Raw genomic sequence first — 13,961 nt, 5'->3', positions numbered from 1 at the left:
CCATGATATGCAAGTTGAAACAGCAAGATTACCTCACGGATCTCTGATATTTGCAGATGAAGCATTGAAAAGTAAGAAGAAGCAAAACCCCGAGGTAGATCCGCAAGTTATGCTTGACAGGTACCGAGCCTGTGCAATAATAATAATAAAACCAAACTACCACCAAAAGTAGTCAATAATCAATTCTAGGTACTGGAGCAGGGATTCTAGGTCTGCAATGGGTTACTTGATTCACCCTGTTCCCAAAGAGTTTGCGTAATCCGATATACCAGAATTAATTAGCTGACTAAATTTACTAACTAGTAGACAGTGACAAGCAGGGTCGTCTCCTCAGGGACTGGGGAGAAATTTGTTTCCTTTCGAATCAAGACAAATGGGGGGTTTCAGGATTAAATGCTAACTAAATAAATTATGCAAAAAATAATTAAATGGAAGAAATAATAGGGCAAACTCTAGCCAAGGATACACTTAAAAAATGGTTCATACGACTGATCATCGATGCAAATATAATTTCAACAGTCATTAATAGATTGATTATAGTTGTCATACACGTGATAAACACCATCCTTTCTTTAATTTCTCAATAGTTAAGGTATGACCATTAACTATTTCTCTAACCCGGAAACAACCCTAGGTATGACCGTAGGATTTAATTTCTAGATTGCATTAAGATTTAGAAAAACCCAATCCTAACAAACAAACACGCTCGAGGGTTTGTTTAAACTAGATCGTATGTTTCCCTGATATAAATCCAATTATGCCAGTTGCTACCGAGACAGAGGTAATCGAACAATTACGGATCCAACTACCTCTAATTAGCAAAATAGCCTACGTGAATAATTAAATATTGCGCACTATTCAATCATACACAAAAGTTATAACAATTAAAAGCAGAAAACATATAAATACCAATAAATGGAGGAAGCAGTTAAAATAATTTAGATCTCACAGTAATTGTCGAACCATATCTTCAGTTGTCCCTTTGACTAGAATTAGAGAGTTAGTTCTCCATTAATGGAGAACAAGCCATGCGTAGAGAATTGGGAAAAGTTGCCAAATTCGCTCTCTCAATTTCAGTCAACAGAGAAAGAAAAGAACAAGAAAAATTGTTGCTTTCTATTGTCTCCAACCAAATCATATGAGAGAGTCTGATGCCTTTTGTCAATTCGGTCAACACCAAAGGAAAAAGCAAATTCAATAAGTTAACAATGGTGGCCAATTCGTTTGTTTCCTCCCAAAGTAAGAAAAGTCAAAGACAAGCCTAAAGAAGTACAAACTCTTCTCTATGTTGGTAGCCACCAAAAAGATGAAGGAATTCCTTTTTCTTTTTCGGCCAGGCCTACCAAAGAAAAAAGCGTATATCTAGTCCTAGTTTTTCTCCTCTAAAATTGGTATCCGAATACCAAACTTCCTAAATAATAGAAATCCTATTACAAATTACTTTCTTCAGCTCTGGAGTGGCCCCACCGATCTCCAAATTTGTAGACAACCTCACTCCCTTTTTGAAGCTCCCCACGTGCGGAGAATCACGAGAATCTAGCTTTGAAGGTTGGGGTTAGGCATGAGCATGCCTAACTGTCAGGAAGTCTCCTAGAATGTTGATTTTCAGCACTTTTTCTTCACCACTTCCTGCAAGTAACACCAACACAAAATTTGAGCAGAATCCACCCAACTAGTGCAATATTTAGTCAAACAATTATGCAATATTATCAAAATATCCACTAAAATGCACCCTATCAATCTCTCCCACACTTGAACTATGCTTGCCCTCAAGCATAAGTAACTCAGAAGTGCAATTAAGATACCAAGCAATTCACAGCAGTTCATACCAATAACAGTATTCCAAATTCCCCCAATAACCTCATCGAAATCAAATTATACCAAATTGACAATTCTCACATTTAATATGCACTCATTCATTCCAAAATGTATAAGATATAGGATGGCTTTCAAATCAATACAATGAAATGACATTACCATAAGCTTGCTCATACATCATATCTCCACCACTTAACTATGAATTAGGTGCACCAATCAAAGGGACTTCACAAGGTGGTAATGAGGCTCGGGTGAAAGGGTTGAATAAAAAGGACTTTAAGGGTGTAAAAAGGTCAAAGAAAATGCCCTCAAATTCATTGCACAGGTTCTTACAAATTTGTACCTCCAAGACGTATCAATAGCCCAACAAGTGAAGTAATAGTCGGCACTTATCAAAAATACTTTGATTTCAAATTCTTCTCTCTTTTTTTCGTATATTTTTTTCTTTTTCTCCCCTTTTCTTTTTTCTTTTGTTGCTTCTCTTTTTTTTCTCTTTTTTTTCTTGAATACCGACACCATAGAAGTCAACTTCACTTGTCATACTTCCATTTATAATTCACTGCCTTTCAAATAATATCCCAACTTCCATGCAATGGAATCACAGCATTTCTTCAACTCAAGATACAAAGAGAAAGTCTAAAAATAAGGTTTTTTGACTAACAATCAAGGTATCAAACGAAGAAAGAGGGTTAAAGGTTCAACTTGGCTCAGTAAAGGTAGATGAGATAAATGTAAGTTTTGAGCAAGTAAAAAATGGTTCAATCCTAGGTGCCCCATCATTTTAATGCATCAAATTCAATTAGATGTGGTCTTGACATGCATAACTGAACAAGTTCTAGAATGACAAACCATGTATAATAACTACTCACCAAACGAAAAATTAGGCCCAAAAATCGCACAAGTGGTCAAAATTATGTCAAGTTCAGCATATTCATCAATCAATTCATCATCGAGAAAAGGAGAAAACCCCATGGCATGAAATTACTACTTATACTCATATCTCAATTGCATTCATCACTGTTTAAATCAAAGAACTACTAAGGCAAAGAAAATGCAAATCAAACAACTGAAAGTGTAGTTAACCCTCCCCCACACCTAAACCTTACATTGCCCTCAATGTAAGCAAATAGAGAACAAAAAAAGAGGTAATGGGGCAACGACACTTCCCTGAACACGGAGGAGGGAGAAAGAGACTAAAGCTCTGGAGGAAAGGGTGGGTGGAAGCCCACGTGATGGAAGTACTGAGCCAAGTTCTGAACCATTCCGGCCACCTGGCACTCTATCCGCTCCAATCTAGAATCCATGTGATGTAGCTGGAAGCAAAGGGCGGAAGACTGGCTGTCAGTAGAGGACGTCGGCGGAGGTGCAGAAGAGGAAAGTCCAGGGGCATCGGTAGAAGGACTGCCAGCCTCCGAGGTGGCATGTTTGGAAGCTGTGTGCCTAGGAGGAACATGGATCGGCCCCGGGAAAGTGAATTGGAAGGCATCATTTACCTATTGCACTAGACCCATCTTTTCCAAACAAACTAAATCAAGAGATTCCATAGTACATTCCAAATGCAGATTATGATTAGTTAAGTCCAGAACCCCAAGATTTATAACCAATTGAGTGATAAAAGACCCCAGGATTAACGGCTTATTTTTCTTACTCAAGATAGTTCAGAGGTGAGAGTTAAACCAACAATCCAAGTTGACCTTCATCTCAGCCACCATACACCAAATAAAAAGGAATTCGGGTTTTGTCAAAGTACCCGAACTATCTTTCCTACCAGAGAAGCTATAAGCCATAAAACGGTGGAGATATTGAAAAATGGGGTCCTTATTAGGATCATAGGATTGTCGGTCAACCAACAACTCTCTCCAATAGCCAGTGTTATGGGAGAAAAAAACCTCAATGTATTTGCATGCACTCGCCATATATTCATCATTTTGGGAATAAGGAATGTCAATAAAATCAAGAACCAAATTAAACTCAGTGATAGACTGTGTGAACTCCCTACCCATCAACCTAAACCGCACTACCCCAGGAATAGTAATGGAGAATTCATCAGGGACATTAAACTCAAAAGTAACATATAATTCTCACGTTAACTCAGTAAAAGCAGGTAAAATGATGGCAGCATAACGGGTCCAGCCTATGGCAGCTAACTTTCTAGTGACCCCATCCCTGATATTCAGAAGATCAAGTGTAGGGTCGTGGATGAATTTATATGGAATAATTTTTCTTGTGCAAGAAGCGGCATACCATTCCTTATCGGCAGCCCTGGTAAGGGTCAAATGCTTGCCAAAATGGGCCGGAGAGGGGATGTAAACCTTCGTATTCCGCCCAAGATGGGTCCGGGGGCCTCCCGAAGCAGTCGCTTGGAAAGGCCCACTCAAAGGTACAGTGAGTTGTAGGGTGGAGGTGGATGGTCTATTCCTACGTTTATCTTTTGGTTTAGCCATTTGACACCAATAAACAGGGCATGTTCAAAGTACAGACACTCAACATAAGTCAACTGGCAACCAATTTAAACAAAAGGGTCCCCAATCACAGCTCCAAACACCGACAATTGAAGAAATAGACAATAAACTCACCTAAAAACTAATTAAACAAGCAAACAGAGCAAAAACTTCCCCAAATACCACGAATTTAACACAAAATTGAGCAAATAGCCAACAGTAGCCAAAGACAAAATCACAGCACCCAAATTAAGCACATACTGTCTGTCATCAGCTAAAAATCAAAATATCTGGCCTCAGCTAAAAATTTAAGTTCTGTCCTCAGCTAAAGGTAACAGAAAATTAAAGAAAGAAGGGACCTGAGGGGAGAGTAGGCAGTGGGTATAATGGCAGAGCGGCAGCAGCAGCGCCGGAGGTAGCGCATTGCCCTCACGTGCGGACAGAGGTGCGTGGCTTGACGGCATGGGCTAGACGTGAGCTTGGGCGGAGGAGAGGCGTGCTGCTGGCGCACTTGGCCGCTACGTAGAGGGAAGGCGCGCCAGCTACGGCTGGGCCGCGGGACGGAACGCCTGGGTGCACTGGTGCGGTGCGCACTTGCTGGTTGGGCACGCGGTCGGGCTTGCGCGCCTGCACGAGCTGTTACTGGAGCTGTTTGCGCGTTGCTGCGAGCGATGGCTGAGGCGGGGCTGAGGCTGGCAAGAGAGAGCGTGTGGGCTCGCGCACTGGGTCGCTGGTGGGCGCTGGGGTGTGACTATACGCCTATGGGCGTTGGGGCTCACGCTTTGGTGCGCGCTGGAGGGGCACGTTGCTAGCTGAACCGCGCAGGCGACGCGCGCGCTGAGTAGCGCGCTTGGTTGGCGGTGAGCGGCGACGGGCGGCGACGCGGATGGACGATGGGCGACGATGGGCGAAGGTACGGCGGTGGCCAAGGAGAAAAGAAAGAAGAAGATGAGAAGTAGGGCTACGGTGGAGTTCTCCCTTTTTTTATATAATAATAAGTGAGAGCAATTTTGTCTTTTCACCCACTTTTTTTTTTTTGAACAAGGAACCCTTGTACTAGGCGTGGGCACTCCTAACTGCTTACTAGTCTTCTGACCATCCGTCAAAATTTTGATCCTTAAGCATGACCACCTAACATGGGCACGCCTAACTGCTATAGAGTCTTCTGACCGCCGACGTGAAATTTCTTTCCTTAAGCGTGACCACCTGGTTTGGGAACGCCTAACTATTGGAGAGTCTTCTATCCGTCAATTCAAAACTTCATTACTTAGGCGTGACCACCTAGCGTGTGCACGTCTAACTGCCAGATTCGTGCCACAAAACAACAAACCACTAAATGACACTAACACTTAACAAAAAGTCCAAAAATATAAGAAAACTAAAACAAATAGCTTAGGGTTGCCTCCCAAGTAGCGCCTTTCTTTAACGTTTTTGGCTAGACTTGACCGGAACTCTCAAACTGGATAAATTAGATCCTCGAGTTGTATGATTTCGACTTACTCAACGGAGAATCCTTCATAGTAAGGTTTGAGGCGATGACCATTCACTACAAACTTCTTCTCTATCTTCAAACTTTGAATTTCCACTGCACCATAATGAAAAACAATAGAAACGACAAATGGACCAATCCAACGAGAACGTAACTTATCAGAAAAAAGTTTAAATCTCGAGTGATACAAGAGAACTTTTTGCCCTACTACAAATGACTTTTTTGAGACTTGTTGATCATGAAAAATTTTTCTTTTCTCCTTGTAAATCACTGCATTCTCGTATGTCTCATTCCTAATCTCTTCCAACTCTTGTAGTTGCAATTTCCTATGGACCCCTGCTTCCTAAGATCCATATTACATTGTTTCACTGCTCAGAATGCCCTATGCTCGAATTCCATTGGAAGATGACAAGCTTTACCGAAAACTAGTCTATATGAGGACATCCAAATCGGCGTCTTATACGCGGTGCGGTACGCCCATAGTGCATTTTCCAATTTCGAGCTCCAATCCTTTCTATCGGGGCATACCATCTTCTCCAAGATTAATTTGATCTCCCTATTTGACATTTCAGCTTGACCATTTGTCTGTGGGTGATACGGCGCGGATATTTTGTGGAGTATGCCATATTTTCGGAATAGGGCAGCAATAGTCTTATTACAAAAATGTGTCCCCCTATCACTCACTACAGCTCTTGGCATCCCAAAGCGGACAAAGATGTTAGACTTTAAAAACTCTGCAACTACTCTAGAATTGTTAGTCCGGGTGGCTCTTGCTTCCACCCACTTAGAGACATAATCAATGGCAAGTAAGATATATAGGAAACCAAAGGACGAGAGAAAAGGACCCATGAAATCTATACCACACACAGTAAAAATTTTAACAAATAACATGGGTGTCTGAGGCATTTGGTTCCTACGAAAAATATTTCCCACCCTTTGATACTTATCACAAGATTTATTAAATAAATACGCATCTTTAAAAATGGTGGGCCAATAAACGTCACTCTCCAACACCTTACGAGCTGTTCGCTTTGACCTAAAATGCCCTCCACATGCAAACAAATGAAAGAAAGTTAAAATGGAGTGGAATTCACGTGCACTTACACACCTTCTTAGCACTTGATCCGAACATTACCTCCAAAGATAGAGGTTGTCCCAAATGTAGTGTTTAGCATCACTTTTCAGTTTGTCTCTCCTAACCTTTGGCCAACCTGTAGATAATTGATTAGCTACTAAAAAATTCACTATATCAGCATACCAAGGTGCAGACGAATCAACGGCAAGTAATTGCTCCTCTAGAAATGCCTCTCTCAATGACTGCCCCTCCTTATGTACAAGCAAGTGGCTCAAGTGATCAGCAACTAAGTTCTCTGCCCCACTTTTATCTTTAATCTCCAGGTCGAACTCTTGCAGGAGTAGGATCCATCTGATGAGCCTTGGTTTTGCATCCTTCTTCGTCAGCAAGTACCTTAAGGCTGCATGATAAGAGAAAACTATTACTTTTGTACCCAATAAATAAGATCTAAATTTTTCTAGTGCAAAAATAATAGCTAATAATTCTTTCTCCATCATAGAGTAGTTAAGTTGAGATCCATTCAACGCTTTCGATGCATAATAAATTACATGCGCTGCCCTGCCAATCCTTTGCTTCAACACTGCTCCCACTGCGTAATCACTCGCGTCGCACATTATTTCGATTGGGAGGCTCCAGTTTAGGGGTTGAATGACGAGTGGTGATGTCAACGATTCTTTTAGTTTATCAAATGCCATCTTGCATTCATCGGTGAAGTCAAATGCTACTTCCTTCTGCAACAATTTGAACAAGGGTGCTCCAATCTTTGAAAAGTGCTTGATGAATCTCCTATAGAACCCTGCATGATCCAAAAGGGAACGTATTTCCTGTACACTTATGGGGTAAGGTAAAGCAGAAATAAGGTCGACTTTTGCTTTATCTACCTCTATTCCCCTACCCGACACTACATGTCCTAAGATAATACCATACTCCATCATAAAGTGGCATTTTTTCCAATTAAAGACTAAATTTGTCTCTATGCACCGTTTCAAAATTAAAGCTAGATTATCAAGACATTTCTCAAAACTATCCCCATATACGCTAAAATCATCCATGAATATCTCAATAATATTTTCTACATGCTCGGAGAAGATACTTACCATGCACCTTTGGAAGGTTGTTGGAGCATTGCAGAGGCCGAAAGGCATCCTATGGTAGGCAAATGTACCAAATGGGCAGGTGAATGTGATTTTCTCCTAATCCTCCGGTGCTATCGCGATCTGGAAGTACCCTAAAAAATCATCAAGAAAACAGTAATAAAAATGGCCGGCCAATCTCTCTATCATCTGATCAATAAAAGGGAGAGAGAAGTGGTCATTTTTCATTACTGCATTCAATCTCCGGTAGTCAATGCACTAGCGCCATCCTGTGGGTTTCCTCACTAGGACCATCTCGCCTTCCTGATTCTCTTCTACAGTTACTCCCACCTTTTTCGGGACTACTTGAACTAGGCTCATCCACGGGCTGTCCGAGATGGCAAAGATGATTCCCACCTCCAGGAGTTTGAGTATCTCCTTCTTAACTACTTCCATCATCAGTGGGTTCAATCTTCGTTACGCTTGTCTCACCAGTTTCGCATCATTTTCGAGCCGTATTCGGTGCATGCATAAGGATGGACTGGTTCCTTTGATGTCTGTGATGCTCCACCCAATCGTTTCCTTATGATCTCGAAGAAGACGAACCAGATTGTCTTCTTAACTTGGTGATAGATGTGCAGAAATTATCACTGGTAGTGTCTCCTTGTCCCCGAGAAATACATACTTCAGATGTTTCGGGAAAGGCTTGAGCTCCAGCTCGGGTGCCTGCACAACAGAAGGCGACAACTTCCTCTGAGTTTCAGGTACAAAGACAGAAGTGAGCTCATACCTTGAAGAAATTGATGGAAGTGAGTGCAGTGCTTCAACCGCATGGTACAACTCATCACTTATTCCCACACTGAGAGTCGCTCCCAACTCAAGGTGTTTTGCCAAAGCCACTCCTAGTGCATCCTCCTCATCAAATTCAAACGTTTCCTGTACAAGGGGCTCAATAACACTTAAAGCAAAAACAGAGTTAAATTCCTCCGGATATTTCATCGCATAAAAAATATTGAAATTTACCATTTCTCCATCAAACCCCATTGACAAAGTACCCTCATTCACATCTATTTTTGTCCTAACAATGCTTAAAAATAGTCTATCTAACAAAATAGGTGACAGATTTAATGACCTTTCATCTCCCATGTTTAGGACACAAAAATCTGTTGGAAAAACTAACTCATTAACCTGCATCAAAACATCTTCAACTAACCCCTCCAGATAAGCATTGGTATAGTCCGCTAGTTGGATTATGATGCTTGTGCCTTTTAATGGCCCAAGATTTAGAGACGCATAAATAGTTTTAGGCATTACATTAATCGACACCCCTAAATCCAATATCGCTTTCCTAATTGGGGTATCACCTATTTTACATGGAATTGTGTACATACCTGGATTTCCAAACTTCGGAGGGAGTTTCCTTTGAAATATAGTCGACACATTTTCTCCCACCACCACTTTTTCCTCTTATATATGCACAAATCCTTCAGAAATTTGGCGTATTTCGATACTTGCTTCAGTGCATCTAACAAAGGGATGTTGATCTCCACTTTCTGGAATATGTCTAGAATCTCTTTTTCCTTCTCTGCCTTCTTTGTCTTTTTCAACCTGCAAGGAAAAAGAGGTAAGTTAGATTTAATAGGAATTGAAGGAGTAAGTGTTACCTTAGTGTCTTCGTGAATGTGTCCTTCTTCTTCGATCTCCTTTTCTATCTCTTCTTCACTTTTGCTTTTCGGATCTGCTAACTTAGGTCCCTCCACTTCCTTGCCACTTCTCAGTGTCATGACACTTACATTTTTGGGATTTGTCTTGGGTTGCGATGACAATTTTTCAAAAACGTGAGACTCCAGGCGATTAATGGTAGTTGCCATGTGGCTTATTCGGGTCTCCATATCTTTCATACCCGATCTAGTTTTCTTTTGAAACTGAGTAGTACTTATGGCCAGGCTCTTGACAATGTCTATCAAAGAGTCTCCTGAATCTGCAGATGAAGGCAGAGGCTTTGGTTGCCATAGTTATTGAAATCCTGGAGGGAATTTTTGCGGCCTGTTCCCGTAGCTGAAGTTGGGATGGTCTCTCCAACCCGGATTGTACGTGTTGGAGTACGGGTCATACTGCCTATGAGGCACGGGCACGCCTCTTGCCATGTTTACTTTTTCAGCTCCATCTTCTTGCAAGATGGGACATGCATCCGTGGGATAGTCCATACTTGTATAAACTCCACAGACATTCGCACGCTACGCATTCCCCACGGCTAATTGTCGAACAAAAGACGTCAACTTTGACAGTTGCTGCTGAATAGATGACGTCTCTACCTCGTTGACCCTACGGGTGGGATTACTCTCACGGAAGCCAAATTGTTGAAAATTTTCTGCCATTGCTTCAATAAGCTCCCATGCTTCTTTCGGTGTCTTATTTGCTAGTGCTCATCCACTCGCAGCGTCGATGATACTTCTATCAGAAGACTGCAACCCTTCATAGAAGTACAGGATCAATACTTGTTCACTAAGTTGATACTGCGGGCATCTAGTGCACAACTTATTGAACCTTTCCCAATAATCATACAAGGACTCTCCGAGGTACTGCTTGATGCTGCATATCTCCTTCCTCAAACTTGCAGCTTGGGATGCAGGGAAGAATTTTTCTAGGAACTTCTTTTTCAACTGTACCCATGTAGTAATACTACCTGCGGGTAGGTAGTGTGAGAACCCAAAAATTTTCACATTTTCTCAGCATTATTTTATTCCTTTGCCTACATTTTATACTTTCCTTGGACATATTAAAATTTCTATGCATTTTTACAAGCAAGTACTGTTTTAAATTCATTTTCCTAGTATGAGTTAGTGTACGGTAAATGTGGAACGCATTATCGATGTGGGATCCGCTAGTGCGATAAATGTGGTGATTAAGAGTGAGTTTTAGATGATATTAAGTATGTGATTAGAAGTGATAATAATAAGTTAGTGATTATAAGTTAAAAACCCTAGTATACGCGATTGAAGAAAAATCGGCTCGAAACCGACGGGTACCGTTTGTTACTGGGTAAACACACCACTTGACCCATACTTTATTACCTTAATCTTCTCATTTTATTTCAGCTAATTAACCCTCAAAATATCTCATACATCAGCCACAATATTTGACCAAGAAAACAACAGAGAAAAGAAAAAAATTGACTTCCAATCCAAGGGTGACATTTGTCCACTTTGACCCAACTTACTTCCTATCATTTTAACTTTCTTGAAACTTCAATTGAGCCCCCATTTCCAGCCCTCCAGCCGTGAGAGTGAGAGAGAAAACAAGAGAAAGAAAACTCTAATTCCATCTTGGATTTTGTTTGATTTAGTGAGAAAACAAGAAAACTAAACCGATCAACTTGCAAATTGAAAGCTTGGGAAGCTTAAAGAACCAAAAATTTCAAGGAGTAGTGGAGGATCACTCTTGCAAGGCCTTGTCTTGAGGTATAGTGGCTGATCACCCTTTCTTTTCCATTAATTAGAATTGTGCTTGTGATGCTTGTTTGAAATAGTTTTGATGATTGGAGGGATGAATTTTGAGTTAGGGTTTCGATTCATTCACTTATAATTCTTGTTGGTTAGGTGTTATATGGTGTATATATGTGGTATCTAATCTTGTAAAGGAGAAAGTAGTGGTGGTTTTAAGGTAAAAATGTGAATTATAGCTTGACTATAACAAAAGTCCAGATTTCTGGAAATTCAAGCTTCAGTTCTGCCCGGTTCCAGTTCATGATGTTAGAAGCCGAATTAGGCTTACGGTAAAACATGAAAGTTGTAGACAATAATTTTTTATAGTTTCCTACAAAATTTCAGCTCAATCGGAGCAACATACCCTATCAAAAGATTAAAATACCCCTGACTACCATAGGTTTAGTCCAATGGACAGTTTTGACATTTCATCAATCTGATCGTGTCTTTGCACCTTGATACATACTGAACTAGCCTATAGTCAAAACATGAAAGATGTAGTACTATGTCTTAGCTTTCCAAAGCTCCTAGAATCACCTCGTTTGGACTTCGGTAGCCTGAGTTATGTTTGTTTACGCATAGTGCAGTTAACTAGCCCGAGTGTGAGATTTTGGTTCTGTAATTTGATATTTTGACTTAGATACACTACAAACTGGACTGAGTAGCTTCACCAAAGTTGTAGGACTTTATCTTAGCTTCAAAACGGTTTAAATTTCACCCCAATCCGATAAGCGTAGCTTCGGTTGTGTCCGTTACGCAAAACAACGTCAAATCTGTCTTTTGCTAAACTTCATTTCCGCACATGTTCCTAGTTTGATTTTGTACTTGAATGACTTGGAGCCTTTGGAATGGCTATTGAAATGAGTTGATTTTGTGTATGACTTTGGTATTGATTAAGAAAAAGAATGCAGCCATAAATAGCTGGAAAATAGGAAAATACAAAGGGCGTGCTGCCCAAATTTACGCTCGAAAAATAGGTCGATATACTTGTGACTTGAGTAAGGCTTGAGAGCGAATACCACGTGAACCATCTAGGGTATTTATGTTTTCTTTGCCACTTTGACTCAAATAGCGATTTTAAAGTTTTACAAGTAAGCCTAAGTTTTACAAATATTTTACTTATGTCCTTTGGTTTAAATGTACTCTTTTCACTACCAAAACCATATTTATACTTTGTACTAGTACGTATTCGAATTTTCTTTGAATCACTTACATCTTTGATGGTTGAAGCATAATGTGTTCTTTTGATTATATTAGGATTCCTTGGTGATTGAGGGTGTTATCCGGAAGGATATTTTGGACGTTATTTTGCGTAAATAGGTGAGTGTTCCTTGTTTGTTATATTTTCATTGACTATGTGGCTTGTTCTTGATTATATGACTTGTTATGAACGAATGATAACATGTTAAATGTTTTCAATGATTGCTTCAAATGCGTTTTCTAGGCGAGTGTGTACTTTATCGCACTCGACCTAAATGAATGTGAAATTTTCAATGATTAAATAATGAAATGCTAGTTGCGCATGAATGTAAGCCGTTTGGCTGAATTGGGCCCTTGCCCTTCGTTACTGATCGACTCGAGCCAGAAGCGGATTCGGTCGGGCGATTTAGTGACCTTGGATGAACGTTTGGTATATTCGAGTATTACCTTGTTGTCGGGTGGAGCCTGGCCAACGTTTCTACCTCCGAAATTTCAAGGAAGGCCTGATCCGGATATAGCTGAACAATGGATGGAGGCAATTATTAATATCTTCGCGGCTTTGAATTACACGGAGCAAGGACAAGTAAATTTTACTATATTTCAATTCGAAGGACCAGGCCGAACGTGGTGGAATGTAATTAAGGCCAAGTGGGAAAGAGAACAGACGGTATGGACATGGGCGAACTTTGTAAGGGAATTTAACGAAAAGTATCTCCCACCTTTGGTCCAAAAAAGGAGAGAGGACGAATTTATTGGGTTGCGTCTGGGAACCCTGAGTGTGGCCGAATATGAGACCAAATTTACTAGACTGTCTAAATTCGCTTCCGAATTGGTGGTTACGGAGCGAAGGAGAATAAGACGATTTATACAAGAACTAAATTTGGAAATCCAGGAGGCATTAGCGGCGGTTCAAGTTAATACTTTTACAGAGGCTCTTGAGAAGGCTCAAAGAATTGAGGATGCGAAAGCCCAAGTAAAAGCCTTTCAAACGCGGAAAAAATATACATCCAGCAGCATACCTGAGAAATCCGGAGAAAAGATAATGCTCTCCAAAGTGCAAAAAGTGAACCATTCACCTCGCCCACCTTGGACATTAAGAGCATTAGATGAAAGGTCTACGAAAAGGAAGTCAGATCGGATCAAATGACATTTCTCGAGAAGGTCAAACAGTAGTTCCTCGATTGGCCTGTGAATGCTGTGGAAAGGCAAATCACACTGAGAATGATTGCTGGCGGAAAGGGGGAAAATGTTTGATTTGTGGGAGCAGCAATCATCAACTTAGCAATTGCCCGAAGAAACAGCCACGAGAGGGTAGTACTCAACAAGTGGAAGGAACCAAACCGAAACAAACTAATGAAAGAGGAAACCGAACAAAAGTAT

General features: G+C 40.7%; 1 protein-coding gene across 1 annotated transcript; it reads right to left on the bottom strand.

The window, feature by feature from the left end:
- Positions 1 to 8,514: 8,514 nt before the first annotated feature.
- On the bottom strand, positions 8,515 to 10,103 carry LOC140006965 (uncharacterized). The gene is made up of 5 exons (XM_072049642.1): positions 9,980 to 10,103; positions 9,643 to 9,877; positions 9,288 to 9,504; positions 8,920 to 9,084; positions 8,515 to 8,832 (listed from the first exon to the last, which is right to left on the bottom strand). The coding sequence occupies exons 1-5, from the start codon at positions 10,101 to 10,103 to the stop codon at positions 8,515 to 8,517; spliced, it is 1,059 nt and encodes a 352-aa protein (XP_071905743.1).
- Between the last annotated feature and the right edge of the window lie 3,858 nt (positions 10,104 to 13,961).

The sequence above is a fragment of the Coffea arabica genome, chromosome 5e (genome assembly GCF_036785885.1).
Source record: "Coffea arabica cultivar ET-39 chromosome 5e, Coffea Arabica ET-39 HiFi, whole genome shotgun sequence".
Taxonomy (NCBI): Eukaryota; Viridiplantae; Streptophyta; class Magnoliopsida; order Gentianales; family Rubiaceae; genus Coffea; species Coffea arabica.
This window is presented reverse-complemented; position numbering and strand designations above follow the sequence as displayed.

Coding starts and splice junctions, on each gene's coding strand:
- LOC140006965 (XM_072049642.1), bottom strand. CDS start 10,103: ATGGACTATCCCACGGATGCATGTCCCATCTTGCAAGAAGATGGAGCT. Junction 9,505..9,642: donor AAGGAAGTGGAGGGACCTAA/GTTAGCAGATCC, acceptor TTTTCCTTGCAG/GTTGAAAAAGACAAAGAAGG. Junction 9,085..9,287: donor TCCGAAGTTTGGAAATCCAG/GTATGTACACAA, acceptor GTTTTGATGCAG/GTTAATGAGTTAGTTTTTCC.